General features: G+C 38.1%; 1 protein-coding gene across 2 annotated transcripts in view; it reads right to left on the reverse strand.

Moving 5' to 3' along the window:
- Positions 1 to 226: 226 nt before the first annotated feature.
- LOC115216779 (maspardin) overlaps positions 227 to 24,225 on the reverse strand; it is a 58,165-nt gene continuing 34,166 nt past the window's right edge. For both annotated transcript variants that reach the window (XM_036506251.1, XM_029786351.2), the window contains exons 3-9: positions 13,721 to 13,882; positions 12,060 to 12,140; positions 9,124 to 9,269; positions 8,160 to 8,268; positions 4,052 to 4,159; positions 2,951 to 3,091; positions 227 to 1,086 (exon numbers count right to left, since the gene is read on the reverse strand). In XM_036506251.1, coding sequence (XP_036362144.1) covers positions 907 to 1,086; positions 2,951 to 3,091; positions 4,052 to 4,159; positions 8,160 to 8,268; positions 9,124 to 9,269; positions 12,060 to 12,140; positions 13,721 to 13,882 — 927 coding nt within the window. In that variant the 3' untranslated portion in view covers positions 227 to 906. The remainder of the gene's footprint in view (positions 1,087 to 2,950; positions 3,092 to 4,051; positions 4,160 to 8,159; positions 8,269 to 9,123; positions 9,270 to 12,059; positions 12,141 to 13,720; positions 13,883 to 24,225) is intronic.

The following is a 24,225-nucleotide window of genomic DNA, read 5'->3' on the forward strand; positions in this document are numbered from 1 at the left end:
TTATATATATATATATACACACACACACAAATAACTAAACATCTAACTTGAAGAAAGTTGTTTTGATTCTAATGCTGTTAAGATGACTCACACACACTTTCTAGCACAAAAATAGTACATATAGGAGAAGTAGGGCTTTTTTTTTTTGGTCATTAAACAAACGTCTGCTTATGAAAATACACATTTATGTGTGTATTTTATTTATATATATGTATATATGTATATATATATATATATGTATGTATGTATGTGTATTGTTCGCATGTATGTATATATTTATATGAAAGCTGACCACAAAACATTTTAACAAGAGACTATACATTCAGATAAACAAAAAGTCTTAAGATTAAAATATACAAAGACACCACTGTATACAGGTTTTGGTCCCTCTAAGGCAGGGGTGGGGGGGAACTTCATGCCTGTGGTGGCCAATATTTGCACATATTAAAATTTGAAACCACCCTTTGAAACAGTTTCCAGCGTCTACAAACTTATGTTAGAAAATAGTTCAGACCTTAATTAAAGAACAGAACGTCAATTTAATGTTAAGTTGCATACCTGCGAATCTGTAAGATTAACGATTTGATTTTGTTTTGTTTTTTTCTTGGTGCAGGTGTGCAACTGTAGATTCTTATGTGCACTTGCAATTCATCCGTGGTTCCCCGCCCCACTGCACAAGAGTGAGAATTTGGCATTAAGAACAAATAAAAGACAAAAAAAAAAGAAGAAAGAGGAATGATTGGTTACTTTGTATATGGTTTTAAATTCTTCAACCTGGTCTGCACATCGACTGCCAAATAACCCTGGGAAAGGAGAGGGCAGTTCGGTTAAGACAACGAATTTGTTGGCAAGTCACAAAGGGAGACTACAAGGAATACACCGACGAGGAGGAGTAGGAGGAGATGGTCAAGAATCCAAGGTGTTGTTGTTGGGTTGGTCACCTGTCAAATCCTCGTTTAGATTATCATTAGTCAGGTCACTGGCTTCAGAAGTATTTTTATTATTTTCAGTTGGAATGACATCACCAGGTAGCTCCAGATCTTCCTTCGCACTGTACTTTGTACCTTCATATTTCTGTAAGTGTACCTGGAATTTAGACAAATCACTTTTATAGAGATTACATTCTTGAAAAGTATAAAACAAGTCACGCTTTTATCACCATTATCAAAGCTTGTTGTAAACAAATTAAATATCATCCTTCAATAACATTGAACTCGTAACACTTTACTCTCTTTTACTCGTCTCAGTCATTTGACTGCGGCCATGCTGGAGCACCGCCTTTAGGACTTATTCTTTGCAAGCCTAGTATTTATTCTATCAGTCTCTTTTGCCGAACCGCTAAGTTATGGGAACGTAAACACACCAGCATCGGTTGTCAAGCAGTGTTGGGGGACAAACACATACACACACACACATATATATATATATATATACATATATACGACGAGCTTCTTTAAGTTTCCGCCTACCAAATCCACTCACAAGGCTTTGGTCGGCCTGAGGCTATAGTAGAAGACACTTGCCCAAGGTGCCATGCAGTGGGACTGAACCCGGATCCATGTGGTTGGTAAGCAAGATACTTACCACACAACCAGTCCTGTGCCTGAGCTTCTATGTGACAACCTGATCAGTAATCAATCAGTTTTGGTCTCGGAGAAATGAAAGTATTTGTTCAGCAAGTTCTGTAGAAATTTTTTATTTTTTTAATGTTTATTTTTTGCAGCTGAACAGTGGAAACACACACACACACACACACGTGTGGTTTTCATTCATAAACATTACAATGCTTGAAGGAAAACATGCAGAGTTTGTAACAGTCTGTTCTATTCTCAATTATTTCGATATGCAGCTCAGCTTCACAAGCACTGATGATTGCAGATCCACAGATCCATGCGCCTTCACATACAAAAACGAAGTACTATCTCTTTAATTGCTCTAAAGAGAGCAGGTATAGCTAACTTTGCGCTTAAGAAGTTTGGTTTGCAGTTTCATAGTTTCTGCTTTGATCTCACAGCCTTGGATCAACCAAAGCTTTGTGAAGAAGCCTGTTGGGGGAGATGTTCCTCTCCCTGAGTAGCAGACATTATTCATTGTCCAGTTTAACACTACCAGCTGTTGTCTTTGGGTGCCTTTAGTAGAGCCAATCCTATTGGAAACATTTACGTCTACTGTGTGAGCTTTGGAGAACCTGCTAAAAGGGTCATTGATGTTATTCTTCCATTTCTGATTCACCCTTTCATCATCATCATTGTTCAACCGTGGTCGAGGCAATGGAATTTACTATGTTACGCCAGACCTCACGGTCCATCATAGCACTACGGAGGTCCTGTTGCTGGATGCCTGTATCCCTGGAGATTACATCAGGGTAGGAGAGTGTGTGCCCTCTGGTATCGCGAGCAGATGGCTTCCAGAGGAGAAGAGTAGAAATTACCTCGTTTTCAGCTCTACAACAATGTCCAGCAAACTGGACTCTTTTACCTTTCACAAGAGATGATACAGGTGGTAGTTTCCCATATATTTGCATTTTGGTTGGATGATGCTTCCACGAGAGATTTTGAGCTCTCATAAGGAGGCGAGTGTAAGTTCCATCCAACCGCCTGTCAAGCTTTTTTGATAATGTCCAGGTTTCTGAGCCATATAGTAGAATTGGTTTGACTGTGGCTTTGAAGATTTTAGCATTCAGATTACCCTGACAAATGTGATGCTTATATATTCACATTGTTTTGAATTAATCATGGATTATCTCATAGCTTTGAGATTTCAGTGATGTGACTATTTTTAAAGCGACATTGTAGAGTAGGTGTGAGAGGCCAAACCTGGTTGGTTTGAATATAAAACAGGTTGAACATCTGGGCTGGATTTGGCCAGATTTAGGATTAAAGCATAAGAAAAGAAAAAAAAAAAATGAAGTGACATTAGTGAAAAATTAAAAGCTAAAATACACACTGACCTTTATGAAGACATTCACTTCGGTACTACGGCTGAGATAGGGGAAATTGCCACCAGATTTTAAATGGGCTCTCTTAGCATTGGGGTAGCACTTGTACATTTCATCTTTGACAGCTTGTGACAGGGCACAATGATCAAATACCTGAAGTTAAAAAAATATTGCCAGGAATCACAGTAAAATCATCACAACAAGGAAATGACCAAAAATACTCTTTAACCCTTTAAATGTGAAATTAAATTCCATGGTTATTCCAGTAATCATCATCATCATCATCGTTTAACGTCCGTTTTCCGTGCTAGCACGGGTTGGACGGTTCGACCGGGGTCTGGGAAGCCAGGGGCTGCTCCAGGCTCCAGTCTGATCTGGCAGAGTTTCTACGGCTGGATGCCCTTCCTAACGCCAACCACTCCGCGAGTGTAGTGGGTGCTTTTTACGTGCCACCTGCACAGGTGCCAGGGGGGCTCCGGCATCGGCCACGATCGGTTGGAGCTTTTAACGTACCAGTGGCACGGAAGCCAGCCAAGGCGGCGCTGGCAACGTTCGGATGGTGCTTTTTATGTAATGATGTTAAATATCTACCAAAATTGGAATCGGTGTTTTACTTCAAGACACGTCGTCTCAATTAACTTGACATGTCTCAACAAAAATTAGTTTCAAACATGACATTCGTCAACAAAAGATAGAATGGTGTATAGAAGTAGTGTCTGCAGTCAGGGGTAATGAAACTGAGTGGCTGCAGTAAAAGTGTTGTGGTTCTTTCTAAGAATTATGCAGGAATATTTTCTTTAAAAACTTTCTTCTTATTTGGCACTGACCACCTCTGATATTGGGGGAAGGTCCCTGTAGAGGTCTTTATTGATCACCCCCTGTTGCCGTTTGATATTCGGTGTGACTAGAGTTCACTTAGAGTTAAAAGAGCCTGGAAGGACTATTCTAGATATACTAGACATGACTGAATTGATGTATGAGAGATAAGAAAGACTAGAAACGCTATTTGGTCGGCCTGAGGCTATAGTAGAAGACACTTGCCCAAGGTGCCATGCAGTGGACAGCAAAATATTAGAGAGAGGGGGGGGAGAATGCGATAGAGAGCATACTTACATCCATAATTGTTATGTCAACCGGAAGAAGTTTCTGTGGTTCAATGTAACTGCTCATACAGTTTAGTGTGAGACGTGAAGCCAATACTTTCTGTGGAAGACTATCAAGCTGTAAAATAAAGAAGCCACACATATTTATTGATCCTCTGATTTGGAATTGGGAAAGACAAAGGAAAACTAGGAAGAGGAGAGAAAGAGATTTCAAGATTTTAAAAGAAGAATGCAATAACACAAATCTCTCCATGTATCATATTTTCATATTAAAATCACAGCATCAGGTCTTTCAATGGTGTATATAGAAGAAGAATGAGTTTAGTTCAATGCTGTTTCAATAGCATTCAAGTCTTTTTTACAGCCCTGCAAGCACTCTGCAGTATCAGTGAATGCATTATACACTGTTTCCTACAGATCAAAGTACAAACTTCTTTTATTTGTGATGCTGTGTTCCATTAGTGACAGGTTTTACTTAGAGGAATAGTTACTTATTTGAAGCAGCAAAAGTTACTAACAAGGAGAAACACTATTTTTGCTAGGTGGGTTTTCCCTAGTTTATGCAATATCATCAATTAATGGCCATTCTCCATGCTGGATTGGATGGTTTGACAGAAGCTGGCAAACCAGAAGACTGCACCAGGTTTCACTGTCTGTTGTGGCATGGATTGTACAGCTGGATGCCCTTCCTAATGCCAGGATGATCTTTCTAACATCAATATATAAATATATATATATATATATATATATGGTCATCCCATAAATAATGCAGCTTTTTCAATTGCATGAACTAAAAGTTGGAGGGGAATGGGATAAACTACCTGCATCACCTTCATATAAAAGCAGGTAGTAATTTTGCCTTGTCCTTATTCTTAGTGCAGGTTTTGAAGAGTGCAGTTCGATTTTAACAGCTATTTTTTTCAAAGTAATAATGGAAGTGACAAAGGAGCATATTCGGCATATTTTGCTTTAGAGTTCAATAAAGGCAACAACACAATGGAAAATGTGAGGAATATTAATGCAGTATAGGGGGCAAAATCAGAAGATAAGCATAAGCCAGTGTCAACGGTGATTCCAGAAATTCTGAGCTGGAAACTACAGCCTAGAAGACAAGCCTCATCCTGGAAGATCTGTAGAGCTTGACAAGGACATTCAACAAATCCTGGTGGAACAAAATCCCATTGTAACTGTTGAGGAACTAGCAGAGAAGCTTGGATTTGGTCATTCGACCATTCATCGACACCTGTGTGTCATTGGAAAAGTCAGCAAAATGGGTGAATGGGTTCCTCACAAACTTTCCGAGTCTAATCACACACAGAGAGTGAATGTGTGCTCTTCTCTGCTGTCACATCTCATGAATGAACCTTTTTTGGACTGAATAGTAACTGGTGGTGAGAAATGAGTTCTCTATAAAAATGTCAAGCGCCGAAGACAGTGGGTAGGAAAAGAAGGAACGTCCCAGACTAAAGAAGGTCTTCACCTATGTAAGGTGTTACCTGTTTGGTGGGATATGAAAGGTTTAGTCCACCTTGAACTTTTAAGCCCAAACTAAAGGAAATCTACTGTGAGCAGCTTCAGTCAATGCTAGAAGAAAAACAACCATCTTTGGTTTCAAGATGAAAGGTGTTCTTCCATCAGGATAATGCTCAACCACATACAGCGAGGATGACATTCCAAAGGCTGGAGCAGTTTGAATGGAAAACGATGCCCCACCCACCATATCCACCAGACATTGTTCCATCTGATTATCATTTATTTTACGACAAGGTCAGAACAGTACTGGAGGAGTATTTATCATCATGGAAATTTTGGAAGAGTTGCTGTGCAAGTCTACCAGACAGATGGAAGAGCATTGTAGAAAATGAAAGAGTGTATATTTTAGATTAAAAAAGAACTTTCTTTATTTTGAAAGATATAGGAAGTAAAAAAAAAACGGCATTATTTATGGGATAACCCTATATATATATATATATATATATATATATATATATGTAGGTCCCGGGTTGATCCGGGGTTAACCACAGTAAGTAAGGTACTCAATACATAGCAGAGTAAAATTAATTTATTATATAGAAGGAGCTTCTACAGGACTAGTACTGTTTCATTCAAGAGAAATCTTCAGGAAGATTTCTGAAGATTTCTCTTGAATGAAACAGTACTAGTCCTGTAGAAGCTCCTTCTATATAATAAATATATATATATATATATATATATATATATATATAAAATTTCTTGTATAGTAAATTCTACTGTTAATTTTGATATATGAAGAGCTCACAGACAATAACCCCCACAGATGATTTGTTTTCAGTGGTGACGGCTTATATAGAACCAGCTACACTTTCTGGAAATGCTGAAAGCAGAAAGATGGTGCAAATATTTGCCACAAACTCAAAGAACTACTATCTCAGACTTTTCTATTTGAATTCTTCATTTCCTTAGCTACAGCCTAGTAAGTAGGCTAAATGTGCACATGGGTATCAGACCAGAAACTTCTAAGTCCTTGCACACACATGTGATGGCTGTTGACTTCTGTGTTAGCCGACCCCCTGATGGGTCATATTTCTCCTCTCACAGGGTGTCCAAAAAGCATCCTGCTCACCAAGCTAGGCTTGATGGTGGTGTTGGTTTAGTCATTGACAGCCCAGCCAAGTAACAGGTTGTACTGAGTTACATGTTACCAGCAGCACTCAAGAGACATGACAACTCAACATTTTGTGTAAATGTAACCACTGAAGAGGTCACAAGAAGCAACGAAAATTTGAGAACAAAATAAGTAAATGAGTGGAAAGCAAACCAGTGAGTGTGTCAATTAATAAGGCATTAAAACAGAATGACCTTCCCCAGACACAACAAAATATGCTTCAACACACGAATTCACATAAAGAATGAGGCAATGATAAGTGACTGAGACCTTTGGCGATGTGCTGTGCTTGAGAAGACCCATCAAGCCAAGTGAAATCATAGTTGTGGCTGATGCTGGTGTCACGTAACTGGTACCTGTGCTGGTGGCACATAAAAAGAACCCATTACACTTTTGGAGGGGTTGGTATTAGTAATGGTGTCCAGCTGTAGAAACCATGCTGAATCAGACTGGATCCAGATGCAGCTGATGATGATGATGATGATATATATATATATAGGACTATGAGTCCTTTCTTGATTTAAGAAAGCAAGATGTGATTTGAGGAAAATTTGGCTGTTATTTCCTGTAGCTTGAGCAACAATGTAAAGGTGTCACAACAATGATACAAACAATGTTCTGTTTCTTCTAAGAAAACATGTCTAGCCTTGGGTATGTGCTACCTAGCTTGGAAATGAGAGAGATTAGCAACAGAAAGGTCATCTGGGTGTTGAAAAATCTGCTTCAATAAACTCTATCCAATCCATATAAGAATGGAAAAGTGAATATTAAAACAACGGATGTGAATATGTAGAGGTTTCATTATCATCATCATTTTAATGTACATTTTTCTATGCTTGCATGAGTCGGAATTTTCTGGGGCTGGACACCATCCCTGTTGCCAGTCCTGTTACAACACCATCATCTCTCCTTTGGGGGGAAGGGGTCTCTAGTGGAATCCATTCTGTTGTGAAAATTTGGACGTTTCCAGTCTGATGACAACTCAGTACATTGAGGCACAGCTTCCAACAGGAGCAACCCATGAATAATGCTTCTCTTTGGTAGTCTTGGAGAAACTGTAAAAGCCATAGCATTGTTCTTCCACCTCAATGAAAACCACAATAACAAAATGAAACACACGCACACACCTAAACAATACCACCTCAAAATAAAATTACAATATAGTCATAGATATAATACCTGAAAACAAAAAAGGTGAGAGTCATGGGTAGAATGACTATCTTTCTTTATAGGTCTACTTGATCAGGGTTTAAGCTGAGGATTCAACAACGTGTCACAAATTGTTTTATTAAAAAAATAAATTAAAAGAGCTGAGGATGGCTTTCTGCATTCTATGATGACAATTTTTGGTTGCTATTAACAGAGAATATCGTTAAATAAATTTAAAGATAGTCAAATTAAAACAGCAGCAGCAGCAACAACAAGGACAAAAAATTTGGATTCAGACATGCAATAGTTAAAAACCAAAACCAACTTTGTCAACAAGGAAATCTATGGAATCAGCAATACTGGAATCCACCATTCCTTTTTGGAATGAACCGATAACCATCTTCTTCAGAAATAAAGCAGGCATCATCCAAAATCTGAAAATATAATACGAATATTATTAGTATATACATTAACGTTGTATATGATATAATAGTACGTATCATTTTTAGTATTATACACGTTAATTTAATTAAAGGTCTTTTATACATTTTTCACAGGATTATCTTGAAAATAAAACACATTTTAAATGATTCTTGGACCAGAAATGCTTTACAGCTGAAAGCCAATGGAACGAGCATCTATTAGCAACCAATATCAACAGAAGTAAATGTAACTCATTAAATTCTGTGCCCAAGAATACAATATTTTCTGGCAAAATATTAAATTGTAATGGTGTATATATATATATATATATATATATATATATATGGGCAGCGGACTCGCGGTCGGAGGATCGCGGTTTCGATTCCCAGACTGGGCGTTGTGTGTGTTTATTGAGTGAAAACACCTAAAAGCTCCACGAGGCTCTGGCAGGGGGTGGTGGTGATCCCTGCTGTACTCTTTCACCACAACTTTCTCTCACTCTTTCTTCTGTTGGCCTGCTTGCTTAGCCAGCGGGGTGGAGTCATTTGAAGGCTAAAACAATGCGAAGCGCATTGTGACCAGCGATGTGTAGCAACATCTGATAGCCTGGTCAGTCACGGTGATCACGGTGATATATATATACATAGGCACATATATGGCTACGTGGTTAAGGAATTTTGTGTCCAAACCACACGGTTTTTGGGTTCAGTCCCATTGCATGGCACCTTGGGAAAGTGTCTTCTACTACTTCATGGGCCAACTAAAAGCCTGAGTTGGAAATGAGGGGGAAAAAAACAGAGGTTGTTGAAGATTAAAGGAAGGGAGGTCAAAAAGCAAAAAAAAACCCAAAACAACCCCAAACTTACGTTGGTGCAGCAGACGTCTGTTGGAATATGGAAGTATCATTGAAAGAATTACAAAGCATAAGGGAGGCAACTCTTGGTGAACGGGAAGTGTATTCGGCAAATTTCTGGGCAATGAAACCACCAAGCGAAGCTCCAAATATATGGACCTGCAGGAACAAAGGTAGAATTCAGTTATTTTACTGTTAAGTAACTCTTTGTTCATCGGTGGAAACAAGGAAAACTTTTGCAAGGTGTTTGTTGCCCACCCGTTATTACTCGAAATAAAGAGAATCGTAGAATTACTGCAACTATAATAATAATAATAATAATAATTGTGTACAGTGCTCAGGTGCACTACAACTCATCTAAAGTGTATATATAATCAGGTGTAGTTTCGGCGGATTTCGGAAAGCATGAGGGCCTTAAAGGATGCAGTGTCATGGCAGTCAACAACTGACGCAGGCAGTTTATTCCACGCTTCAGCAACCCTGAGCGTGAAAAAATGTTTCCGAAAGTCATGGGAGCTGTGTTGTTTTCTGACTTTGTAGGCATGTCCACGTGTGTTAGACACATGGAGATCAAAAAGGTGTTCAGTGTTGTTGTTGGTGAGGTGGTTGATAACCTTGTGGGTGTTTACCAAGTCCGTCGCCAGACGCCGGAGCTTCAGTGAATCCATGCCCAGGGAAACAAGGCGCTCAGAATATGGTAGGTGTCTGATGGAGGGTATGCGTTGATGGCTTGCTTGTTGATGGACATGAATTACATGGGGAAGGTACCATAAATCTTCGAGTATAATCCGCATTTTCCCCCCAAATTTAAAGGTCAAAATCCCTAGTGCGTACTATATACGAGGTTAAAAATGAAAATTATTTTCTAAGCAATGTCTGAGTCTATATATTTGCTGTCCGGCAATGTTTATTCAGACGCAATTTGTGATGTCGGGTGAGAAAATACCTTAAGCTAAGCCTGAAAGCAATGAAGTCCTAAAAGAATCATCCATAACTTGCAGTAAGCAACATTTATTAAACGTTATTACTGTTATTTCTTTATTTTCTGCAAACAAAATGCACAAAAAAGCTATACGTTTGCATTATGTTATATATACAATAATAATAAAGGACGTTACCGTACACATTTTTACAAACCAAGGACGTTATATAGACCTCCTTGACTCAAGTTAGAGAAGAGGTGCGTATTATACACAAGGTTTAAGTTTTTCAGAGGTACAGCCCCCTAAAAATTCCCTGCGTATTATACTCAAGGGTGGACTATACTCGAGGATTTACAGTATATAAGGTTTCTTGGAGATGTATATAAGCTCCCTGTAAACCTGGCTTTAAAAAATGTATATATACACAAGGGACCTTCTCCCTATATGTGCATGAGTCTACAAATGGATCCTTAGGCACAAAATCTTCGTGGATATTATTCTAGAACTCTTAGACAATTGTCGCAGAATTTCTTTGAGAGAAAAGCTGCAGTGTTTGATGTTAGTAGAAAGGTAGAGAGGAGAGAGAGAGAGAGATTGTCATTTTTAGCCATTGGAGATTCTTATAGGTTTGAAATGTCTTTCAGATTTGAAGAGTTTGTGTTTGCAGGGAAGAACCTAACTTAGAGTTACGATTTAGTTTAGGATTCAGTGTGACACAGTTGGCAAGGTTTGTTGCTTGCTTGGTATGGCTGGGCATGGGATAATACTTTTCCATTAACACAAAATGGACTACCTTTTTAGTAAACATAGACACTTAGTTCCTGGTGCAACTCTTTGGTTTGACAGTTCTGTCGAACTGTCCAACCCATGCCAGTATGGAGAATGGATGTTAAATGATGAGATTGATATTGGTAATTCCTGTCTCTGATTTAAGATGCCATCCTCTAACGAGTATTAAGAGTAACTTCTCTGGGCAAAGTTCACATCTCAATCTTCCTACTTAATACTGACCATTCTAAATCATACTTGTTACCCTTGGGACCTGATGTGAATAATTACAACAAAGTGAATCTCAGTGTCCTTTTTGTGTGCAGAGTTTCTGACAGACCATGCTTTTGTTTTGCAGGGCTCAAATCTCATTTGTGGATCCATGAAAAATGAAGCTCCACCAACAACTCTGCTGAGATATCTGTGCACACCTGTCAATGCTGTGTATGCCATAAGGTCTGCAAATCTAATAGAGGCCCCAGAAGACATTTTAAGATCCACAAAAGATCAGGACTGAATTGCATCTCTTGGTGGTCCAAATCAGGTACGCAATCTATGTAGATGTCTTTTCAATACATTGTCTGGTTTAAAAAGCCACATCAGATGCCATGATGGATCTATGGTGTAAGAAGTGGTCAGACTTGCATAAGGAGTAGACAACCACCATATATATATATATATATATATATATATATCAACCGTTCGCCATGATAAATTGCTAGCCACTACACATTCTCTATTTTCTCTTCTTGTTTCTTCCTGTGGAAGAGCGTTGGCTTGAAATGTTAAAGACATTTTCACTTCCCGAGCATTAAACTAATACATCTGTTTGTTGTCTACACCACCTGTTTTTGTCTTTTGTTTTTTTTGTGAATTCTCCCCCTATATTTGTGTGTATATATATATATATATATATATATATATATATACTTTGTAAAAATATTCCTGGCCATGTGTGGGAAACTATCACCTTGTTTGGAAACAGGTGAGGGTATCTAGGCACAGAAGGTGACAGGAAGGATATCTGCAACAAGCAGGAAATTCAGCCATAGAAAACCAACCTCAACAAATTTCCTTTGACCCAAGCAAACATAGAAAAATGGATGTTAAAACAATGATTATGACTTCCCATGTGCTATTTCTGTTTCCAATAACAATTACTTTAAACAAATTTGTGTACAAAATGTTATTTTAAAACAGCTCTGTTAGAAATTGAAAATTATTTTTCCAAATATAGCTCTGAATTATTTATTTTTACCTTATCAAGTTGGAGGTGATCTAGAAGTTTTTGAAATCCTTCACATATTTCTCTCAAATTCCAATAGACAGGATAATCAACCTGCAAAACAATAAAAACAATAATACAGATAAAAATAATAAAATAAAATAAAAATATTGAAAAGTTAGTCAAAGTAGAAGAGCAGTGCCCACGACTTTTGCAGGCTTCAGAGATAAGTAAGATTAATGCACCACAGTTATGATTGCACCATTAACCCATTAGCATTTAACCTGGCCATATCCAGTCAAAATATTCTTTTTTTATTGTTCAAGCTGGACTGATCATGCCTTTCACACCTACCCTAAAATGTCATCCTAAAGATAAATAGTCACACCAATTATTAGGAATTGTTTTAGAATTCAGATTCTTCTGCAAAATGAAATACTTATTCATTGACATTGTTTTAAATTAATCATGCACTATCTTGGAACTACAAGATGATGCATGATGTGATTATTAATATAATGACATTGTAGGGTAGTTTCTGTCTACCAAATCCACTCACAAGGCTTGGTTGGCCCGAGGCTATAGTAGAAGACACTTGCCCAAGGCGCCATGCATTGGGACTGAACCAGGAACCATGTGGTTGGTAAGCAAGCTACTTACCACACAGCCACTCCTACGCCTATTAGGAATTGTATTAAAAAAATTTTAATATTTTGTGTTGTAGAAATATAACTAGCTTATTGCAAATAAATAGTAATAACAAAATTTTATATAGACCCTCAAGGGCTATATGGACCCCAAGTTGAGAACCACTGGACTAGACGGCTGTATTAAAGTAAGGGGCAGGTTAGGGAGATGTACCACATCATGATCAGCAAATTGTCATTTGAAGCTTTTAGTGGGCAGCATTGTTATGATATTAGGATGAACTTAGTGATCTGCTTCTAGAAAAGACAACACAATTTCAGTGACAGACATAATCATCATCATCATCATCGTTTAACGTCTGCTTTCCATGTTAGCATGGGTTGGACGATTTTGACTGAGGACTGGCGAACCAGATGGCCGCACCAGGCTCCAATCTTGATCTGACAGAGTTTCTACAGCTGGATGCCCTTCCTAACGCCAACCACTCCAAAAGTATAGTGGGTGCTTTTTACGTGCCACCGGGACGGGGGCCAGTCAGGCGGTACTGGCAATGACCTCGCTCAAATTTTTTTACACATGCCACCGGCACAGGTGCTAGTAAGGCGACGTTGGTAACGATCACACTCGAATGGTGCCCTTTTACTTTCTTGCTACCTGAATGTGAAATACTTTCCCTAAACTGCAGTTTTCTAAAAATTTGTTACGTTTCATCTCCCTTTATGTAATTCAAGAATATCCAGGATGTGGCAGCTGCAGGGAAACAAAGTGGTACCTGCACCGGGCTGGTCCATACTTTCAGCTAAGACTAGAGCAAAATGAAAATAAAGTTCCTTGATGAAGGAGACAATGTGGCAAACCCACAACCTGGTCTACATGGTTGCTTGAGGTGCTAGAAAGAGCAGCCAACTTACATTGGATAATGTAGTCCTTGATATACTACACTTCAGTAAGAAGCTGGAAGATTATGGTTGGTAAGTTTTTGATTATGGTTCTGACTCGGAGACTGAAGGACGACTTTCCAAAATAATAACACAGTTGATACTTACAGCAATTACTCTATAGCCAACAGCTGAGAGGGCGAAAATTTGTTTGAAAAAAACATCAGCAGTTCCACTGGCTGGAGGGAAAAAGATCAATGGACAACGGACACTGCGTGGTCCTGCATCATAGAGTGACCAAGACTTGTGATGATCATCATCAACAACAATCTATTAGAATAACAAAAAGGAAAAAAGAAAAGATAAATTACAATACAAATACAGAAATTGAGGAAATTGATAATGAGAGGCATGGTTGGGTGAATAACAAGCTTCCTTCCCAACCCCATGGCTTCAGGGTCAGTGTTTTACTTATGGTTAGAAGATGACCAAAGCCTTATGAATGGAATTTGTTAGACTAAAAGAAAAGTGATATTGATTATAATCATTAACCCTAAAGGGCATTCACATTATTCTGTAAAATGTAGGAGCACTCTGTTGGTAACGACGATGAGGGTTCCAGTTGATCAATGGAACAGCTTGCCTGTGAAATTAATGTGCAAGTAAGAAACCAGCACAGCTCCCATGACTTCAGGAAACATTTTTTCACGCTGAGAGTTGCTGAAGCGTGGAACAAACTGCCGGCATTGGTTGTTAGTTGTCGGAGCACTGCATCCTTCAAGACTTCCATGCTTCCTGAGATTCGCCAACACTACACCTGATTTTCTCCCCTCCATACACACACAAGCATGTTCACTTTCCAGACATTTCTACATTACTGCATGTACTTTATATGCACTTTCTGACAAGTTGTGGTGCACCTAAGCACTGTATACAATAATTTCATTATTATAAGTGGCTGAGCACTCCACAGGCACGTGTACCCTTAATGTAGTTCGCAAAGAGATTCAACATGGCACAGAGTGTGACAAGGCTGGCCCTTTTTTGAAATACAGGTGCTACTTCATTTTTGCCAGCTGAGTGGAGACTGGAGCAATGTGAAATAAAGTGGCTTGCTCAAGGACACAACACGTCGCTGGGAATTGAACTCACGACCTTATGATCATGAGCCGAATGCTCTAACCACTAAGCCACGCGCCTTCAAATGTAACGCTTATTTATTCACATTGTCTTGAATTAATCATGCATTATCTCATAGCTTTGAGATTTCAATGATGTGGTTGTATATTTTTAGAATGATATTGTAGGGTAGGTGTAAGAGGCTGGATCTTGGCAGTTTGAACATAAAATACTTGGACCGGATATGGCCTGTGGAGATGCAAAAGGGTTAAATAACTTCCTGACTGGGAGAAAATGTTGGGGATGTGAGTAATGACAGATTAAAATGCATAAGTGTGTGGCATGGCTGATTATTTTTTTTTATCACCTCCACCTTAACGAAGGCGGAGCTGTTGTTTTCAGTCATGCTTGTTTGTTTGTCTATGGACAAGATATCCCAAGAACCACTGGATGGATTTGGATGAAACTTTCAGGAATGTTTGGCCTCGTGTCTGGCATGAAGTAACTAGATTTCGGGATCGATCCGGTACTGGACAAGGATTCTGGATTATTTGTTATATTTACTTTACCTTACATTGACTTTCAAGTCTTCCCCAGTTACCTCCCCTAAGGCTGTTTCCAAAGTTTTATTTTCATTTCTCTATTACTAATTTTACTCATGCCTCTATCTTAGTAAAGAAACTTGTGAATAAAGAAAACAAACTACATAAAAAAAAAGGGCAGCAAAACCGTTCAGAAATCAAATAACACTAACATATTTTTATGATATATATATATATATATATATATATATATATAAACAAGTCAAGATAGAAAATGCTAAAATAATTTTATAAAGAACATTTCAGTACCGGTTTCGGTCATTTTGAGACCTTTTCAACTATAACGATTAAATAATTAAATTTAGAAAAATTAAAAGAAAATTTTTTTAAAGGAATATTTGTATAGTGTTTAAATATAAGTGGCATTTTCCTTGTTTCTGCCTTTCTCTGTCTCTCTTGTTTGCACTTGTGTGTTCGAGGTCAGGTCGTTGTGAATTCTTGGTAGGGTAGAAGAAGAAGGATGATGAGAAGGAGTGGGAAAATTTGGGAGTGTCTTGGTTGTCATATTTTGAATGGTCAGTTGCAGTTCAATTCAGGAGAATATTTCTATTGAAAGGTTTGTTTATGGAATTTGCGAAGGTGTTATACTAAAAAGCATTAGTGATAAAGTTAAGAAGTAGAAGGTGGAGCAGAAGAAGAAGAAGAAGATGATGATGATGGTGATGATGATGACGATGATGATGATGATGAAGAAGAAGAGGAAGAAGAAAGAGAAGGGAGAATATGAATGAGTTGAAGTAGTGAGGTGTTGTATGACTTGAAGTTGGCACGTTATGGATTATAGCTGTGATTGGGGCTGATTTGTAATGGATTCTTTGGAATGTAATATTTGCGTGTGTATTTGTGTTATTCTAAAGTCGTTTGTCGTAGACCCGTTAAGAAGTGGCCTGTATTTTGTAATAAAGAGAGTTTCTTTACTTATTCGTTGTCTCGAGGTTGTATCGTCCCTGAATTGGTAGAGGGGGAAAATCCTGAAGCCTGGTGTTTTGTTGTTGGCGCAAGTATCTATGTGTTGGCTAAAAGCTATTTTTCTGTTTTGGGGAATTTTTATCTGGGATCTGTGCAGGGCCATTCTTTTGTGCAAACTATTTTTTGTTTGACCTATGTACTGCTCTTGACACCCAGAGCAGGTTAGTGTGTATATCAGGTTCTCCGAAGCACATGTGAAGTTGCTTTTCACTGTAAACCGTTGTCCCTGTTTGAAGGAGAACTCTGATCCCTCAATTAGATAATCGCATATCCCGGCTTGTGTTAGGAGACTTTTCATAGATTTAGGCTGTCTCTTACGCACAAAAAATTCAGCAGAACTGTCAGATTTTCAAAGAGGTTATGTTGTTGAGCAATCTGAGGCTGGTCTTAGCCAGTGAAAAATTGCTGAAAATCTTCAAATTCCTCTTGCTACTGTTAATAGAATTATAGTGCTATTCAAAAGCCAAGGAATAGAATTAACAGATTCTGGGCCCTCAGAAAGGAAGCTTTGCTGTTTGAAAAGAATTGTGGAAAACGAACCTCCGTTCGAAGGCTTCTGACATTGCAAAACAGCTACAAGTTAGTCCAAGAACGTGTGTTATATATCTGCATAAGCTTGGGTATTATGGACGAGCAGCGAGAAGAAAACCTCTCCTTCAACCAATTAATGTCATGAAAAGAAAGAAATGGGTTAAGGAGATGTCAGAAAAATCCAGTTCATTTTGGGATAGAGTGATTTTCTTAGATGAATCCAGATTTACATTATTTTCAGACAGTGGACATGTTTGGGTCTGGAGGCTTCCAATAAAGAATTTGATTTGAAATGACTCCAACCAACTATGAAACATGGCGGTATCTCTGTAATGGTATGGGGAGCTGTCACTAGCAACGGTCGTTCTGAGCTGATTGAATGTGTTGGAACCATAAACTCTGAAAAATACATCAAAATACTTAAGCAAGGACTTCTACCGATGTATGCATATGATAGCATAATGAAAAATGAGTTTTTATTCATGGAAGATGGGGCTCCATGCCACACAGCAAAAAGGAATCAACAATGGTTGATTGAAAATGGGATCAAAAAGCTTCCTTGGGCGAGCCAATCTCCTGACCTGAACCCAATTGAAAATCTTTGGAGCATACTAGATGGAGCTATACAGAAAACTCGACAGAAACCTAAATCTAAAGATGAATTGTTTCGATTGTTGCATTATCACAAAGCTCATCAGTTCAATGCCAAAAAGAGTTTCTGAATTAAAAACTGCAAAGGGAATGTCAACTAAATACTAAAGTATGTAGTCCTCCCTATCGATTACATTTCAATTGTTTCACTTTGCATATTAAATAAAAGATTTTGAAAATTAAAGGTGTCTGTTTACTTCCTGCATGTCTGTGTGTGTGTGTATATATATATATATATATATATATATATATATATATATATATAATATATTAATATATATATATTATTAAAAAGAAAAAAAAGAAATAAGTGGAAATTTTACTGGTGAGTGTGTTACATAATAAGGCACAAAAAGAGAATGACTCTCCCCAGACACAACAGAATATGCTTCAACACACAAACTCATATAAAGAATCTTGCAAACCAAATCCAAAAACCTACACCAACTCCTCAACTATCTATTATACATACATATCTATATCTATCTGTCTATCTATCTCTCTCTCTATATATATATAGACGCCATGATAGATCATTAGCTACTACATACATTTTTTTCCCGCATTGTTTCTCTCCTTGTTTTTTTTCTGTGTATCTTTCTGTCCAAGAGCGGAGACTCGAAACGTAAAAGACTTTTTCTATTCCTGAGCACCATACTAATACATTTGTTTGTTTGTACACCACCTGCCTTTGTCTTTTGTTTATTTTCGTAAACTTTCCCTTTATATATATATATATATATATATATATATATATATATATAATATATTATAACGGGAAGCTTTATGAAAATAAACAAAAGACGAAGGCAGGTGGAAAACAAACGAACAATTGTATTAGTATGGCGCTCAGGAAATATAAATAAAACAAGTCTTAACGTTTCGAGCCTACGCTCTTCAACAGAAAGATACACAGAGAGAGAAAAAAACAGAAAGAAGGAGAGAAAAAAATGCGTGCAGTAGCTAACGAATCAACATGGCGATCTGATTTCGGCCAGAGGTCAAAGATCAAACATGAGACGCGAGAGCGAAATAAGGGGAGATAATAGGGTTGATAAAAGGGTTGAGGGGCCAGCTAAAAGTGCGTGGGAGGGGTCTGGATGTGTGTATGTATAGGGTTGGTGTATGTATTAGTATGTATAAGGGTGTGTGTGTGTGTGTGTGTATGAGAGAGTATTAGTGCGTAAGATTGGTCTGGACGTGCGTATGTATGGGGTTGGTGTATGTATTAGTATGTATTAGTACGTATTGGTATGTATAGGTGTGTGTGTGTGTGTGAGAGAGTATAAGTGCGTATGCGGGGTCTGGACGTGTGTATGTATAGGGTTGGTGTAAGTATTAGTATGTACTAGTATGTATTAGTACGTATTAGTATGTATTAGTTGGTGTGTGTATTAGTATGGCACATCATATGTGATGTGATGTGTAAAGTCATGTGGTGTAGTGAGGAGAAGAGGGGGGGGGGGGGAGAAGAGGGGGAGAGAAGGGGAGGGGAAGAAGAGGGGGAGGAGAAGGGGGAAGAGGAGACGATGGGGGAGAAGGAAGGTGAGGAGGGGGATGGAAGAGGAAAGAGGGAGAGAGGGAGTGAGGGAGCAGAGGGAAGGGGAAGAGGGAGGGAGAAAGAGGGAAGAAGGGAAGGGGAGTAGGGGTGAAAGGATGAAGGACTGAAGAAGTAGGGGTCGGGGGGAGAAAGGATAGGTGAGGAGGGGGAGAGGGGGGTTAGATGAGGAGGGGGGGAGAGTTGAGACCAAATGGCGTATATATATATATAAGTTCAGCAAAATTTAGATTCAGATGAATATGGTACTTAAGTTAAAGGCACCAGAATTTAGTATGGTATTATCCATATAAATCCATGGGGTGATTATAATCAAAATAAGCAACAAGGATATCCAAGGTAGTGTAGTACAATCGTTTTATGCTACTTCATTTTATTAAACACTGTAAGTATTACATCAGTTTTAAAATGTTGAGCAATCTTCAGCCACATATAGAATTTTATATATATATATATAATGTATATGTGTGTGTGTGTGTGTGTATTATATATGTGTATCTCTGTATGTATTCATGTGTGTTTATGTTGCTTCTAGCGTCAACTTTTGCAAAATAGCTGCAAACAAGTGTTATTGTTACACAAGCAGTGTCATTCACTTCAAATCGTCTGTGAAAACTTGTCCAGCCACGGAAAAAATATTTACCTTATTTGGAAACAAGTGAAGGGTTGGTGGCAGGAAGGGTATCCAGCCATAAAAAAAAATGCCTCAATGAATTCCATCTGGCCCATGCAAGGATCGGAAAGAGGACATTAAAATGATGAGGATACTGGGGTCCTAGTTGACCATTGACTGATTTATTTGGAAATTTCAATTCATCAAAAACATTTCATGTCAGAAGAACAGAAGTTGTTAGGCTAAGAGATCACATGGTCATGTGCTTGGATCTTGAATTAGGTTTCAAAGCCACTTCCTGGTTAGGTCAATAGCAGTAGAAGAGAGAGAGAGAGAGAGAGAGATGTTTAGTTATAAAAATGTAACTACTTCAACAGTAATTTAATAAGTGTTGCAACAGGGAAAAACCCATTCGCTCAAATTAGTGACTGGTATTATTCTAATCACTTCAGGAAAGGAAATGAATTAGCATGTGTGGTATTATTACACCTCCGCAGCAAAACGCAGACTCTGCTGTACTAGCAGAAACAACAAAGTGAGAATCACTAAGCAGATGCACAAAATTGCACACAAGGTAGAGGCATGGTGGTAGGGTAAGAAGCTTGCTTCTCAGCCACATGGCTCCGGGTTCAGTCCCACTGCACGACCAAAGCCTTGTGAGTAGATTTGGTAGACGGAAACTGAAAGAAGCCCATCGTGTATGTATATATATGTGTGTGTGTGGTGTGTGTGTGTGTGTGTGTGTGTGTGTGTGTGTGTGTCCAACATTGCTTGACAACTGATGCTGGTGTGTTTATGTCCCTGTAACTTAGCGGTTCAGCAAAAGAACTGATAGAATAAGTACTAGGTTTACAAAGAATAAGTCCTGGGGTCGATTTGCTCGACTAAAGGCAGTGCTCCAGCATGGCCACAGTCAAATGACTGAAACAAATAAAAGAGTAAAAGAGATATCTAAATTAATAACTCACAGTTTCACAGTACTAGCCTCCATGTGTGTGTGTGTGTGTGTGTGTGTGTATGTATGTATATATATATATATCACATATGCCCTAACAATAACAATCTCATGACAAGATGGATAAATGTGTGTAAGAATAAATAAAAATAGTTACATCTCCATACCCCCAGAATGAATAGAATTGGAGTTTCAACTAAGGATCTTCATGTTCATAATTAGTAGGTTTCACTACGATAGAAGCAAGATAATTCACCTCGTTTAGAAATTCTTAATGAAGCCAGTTCAGAGAGGACTATAAACCTTTCCATGCTACTATTCGTGGAAATTGGTCTCTTCCTTTATTTCACTGCACCAAAACATGCTAATGGGCGATAATGAGGTCGTTAAATTGTTTTATACACACCAAATAATTTTTTCCTTCCTTTCTATTCCATCGTGTTATTTTTTTTTCCTATTGTCTAACTTCCACCAAGAATATAATTGACAAAAAGAAAAAGTAGTAATTGAAATTATGGATCTTGTTTAGCAAGTAAAAAGCTCATTAGAAAGCGATAAAGGAGAAAATTGATTTTGATAAAATAGAAGAAAAAAAGTAGGAAGAATTTTCTCCGGTAAATAACTATTATTCCCTTGGGTTGTTTTGCTTGCAGGAATAGGATTCCAGCAGATATGATGGCCCAGCAATTAATCTGAACAGAGAGATTAGGATTTTCAATGCTAACAGGAAGCAAACATCATTAGTATCAATTCTAAACATGAGATAACTAAAAAAAAAGAAAAAGAAAAATATTGCAAATTATACCAACCATAGAAATGGGAAGAATGTTTAAAAGAGAGATAATTAGAGAGAGAGAGAGAGAGAGAGAGACAATGGGAGAGTATGTGACAGAGAGAAAGAAAGAGAGTGAGAGAACAGATCCGAATAGTGTTGGTTTGTGTATTAGAGTGGAAATGGTAAAAAAACAAAATGATTGAATGCATTTCAAAAATCCAGGAACATGGAGTGGGTGGGTGTTAGGGACAATCAACCAATAGCAGAACATCTTGTTGAATACATGAATGGAGAATGGTAAAGTGAGTCTTTAACTATTTAACCAGGTTTCAGTAAATACCAACCAGCCTAGACACTACCCCTATTTCTGATACAAGCTTCCTGTTTTAAAGTGATTTGAGTAAAAGCCTGCCATCAAAATTTCATGTGTTTTAAATGCTAGTTTAATATTGACAAAGTTATTCTATTAAATTCTTCATTATTTTCAAAATGAATTGAAACAAAAGCAATATATTAGAAAAGGAATATGATAGCAACAATGTTTGAGTGATCTAAATTGAAATATTCCATCATAATTTGTCGTTGATTGACATTCCAAACACTAACTCAATAACGACAAAGTTCTTTTACTAAACACTTCAATATTTTCAAAATTTTAATTGATACAAAAGTGTATTTTAAAAGAAATATGATAACAAAAGGGTTAAAACATATTTAATTTAGCAAAGAAACAATTTAAAACAATAAATATCTCTCTCTATCTCTTATTATAAAAGGCAGATTTTATCTGCCTCCCTTTGTCAGTTATAGAATTCTACAATATAGGATTTCTTCAATTACAATTTACCTAGCATTTTTAAGAGTAGAATGCATCGGGTCATGCCAGGTCCAGTTTTTAAAATTTAAACTCCAATTAAGCAAAATTTACAGAAAACTCACATTCTGGTGTGTATGTCAAATGCTTTTCTTAATGTGGTTTACACCACACGCAAACGCACACACACAGTGTGCAACGAATAAAATGAAAGTAATTCACTTTCTGTAGTGAGTGACTCTTTCACTCTGCCTCCCACTTCCTCTTTACACACATAGACACGCAAATATATAAATAAAATTGTAAGCTAACGTGCGTGTGTGTGAGTGTGTGTGAGGGTGCGTGTGTGTGTGTGTGTGTGTGTGCGTGAGTGTGTGACAGGAAAGTTTTTTACGACGAATATAAGACCTATATCCAAGTAGCAGAAAGATCGACCAAAAGTGTATATAGATATTTAAATGTATTTATATATTCATCTATACACAGATGTATGTATAATGTGTGTGTATATATTTCCATAGAGGTAACCTTTCACTCCATACAAAGTTTTTAGGACGAATATAAGATCTAAAGTATATACAAGTAGCAGAAAGATCGCCCAAAAGTGTATATAGATATTTAAATGTATTTATATATTCGTCTATGCACATATGCATGTATAACGTGTGTGTATATATTTGCATAGAGGTAACCATTCACTCCATATAAAGTTTTTTTGGACGAAAATAAGATCTAAAGTTATCTCTAAGAAACAGAAAGATCGCCCAAAAGTGTATATAGATATTTAAATGTATTTATATATTCATCTATACACACATGTATGTATAATGTGCGTATATATATTTCCATCCCTTATCTGGTGGGCAATGAGAAAACTAGGGATAGATGAATGGTTAGTGAGAGCTGTGCGGGCCATGTATAGGGACGCCGCTAGTAGGGTGAGGGTTGGAAATGAGTACAGTGAAGAATTCCGGGTAGAGGTAGGGGTCCACCAAGGCTCAGTACTCAGCCCCCTCCTATGTGAAGACGTGTTGAGGCAAGTGAGGATCAGAATCGAAATCGATCAATGGAAATTGCGGATGTGCTACCAGTGCCGGTGGCATGTCGAAACTCTGCTTGTGAAGACCCATTGAGGCAAGTGAGGATCAGAATCGAAATCGATCAATGGAAATCGATCAATGGAAATCGATCAATGGAAATTGCAGATGTGTTACCAGTGCCGGTGGCATGTAAGAGAACTTTCCGTTTCGCGACCGTTGCCAGCACCGCCCCGTTTCGTGTCCGTTGCCAGCCTCGCCTGGCCCTCGTGCCGGTGGCACATAAAAAGCACCATCCGTTCGTGGCCGTTTGCCAGCTCAGTCTGGCACCAGTGCGGGTGGCACGTAAAAAGCACCCACTACACTCACGGAGTAGTTGGCGTTAGGAAGGGCATCCAGCCGTAGAAACACTGCCAGATTTGACTGGGCCTGATGAAGCCTTCTGGCTTCACAGACCCCAGTAGAACCGTCCAACTCATGCTAGCATGGAAAACGGACGCTAAATGATGATGATGATGATGATGATGTAACCATTCAATCCATACCAAGTTTTTTAGGACGAAAATATTTATATATAAAAGAAAGGTTGTGTGTCTGTCTACTCCGATTTAGATTCCTAACTACTCCCACATTTTGCGATGCAGTTTAACCAAAACCGGGTATCTTATAGTCGTGATTCATATCGAGCCCTTCTGGGTATTAGCGCACGTCTACGATGAGTCTATGATTTTACAAATAATTTACCATCATTTTTTCCCATTTTAATGCATATTTTAAAAAATAAACGGAAGTAACTCTCAAACTTCACACCAATATGCGTGCTCATATGCGACGTAATATCACATCAGCAGCATTTCCTCACACCCTCCTTGCACTTGGCGAAGGCAAAATACCAGGGGATGAAAATGGTAATATTGCCATCGATTCCATTTGTACCATTGTTAAGACGCCTTCTGATCTCAGAGATGCAGTGTTCCCAGATCTACAAGCTAATTATCAGAATATGGATTGGATTGGCAAAAAGGTTATACTGGCCCCGAGGAATAAAA

This window comes from Octopus sinensis, linkage group LG10 (assembly GCF_006345805.1).
Source record: "Octopus sinensis linkage group LG10, ASM634580v1, whole genome shotgun sequence".
Classification (NCBI taxonomy): domain Eukaryota; kingdom Metazoa; phylum Mollusca; class Cephalopoda; order Octopoda; family Octopodidae; genus Octopus; species Octopus sinensis.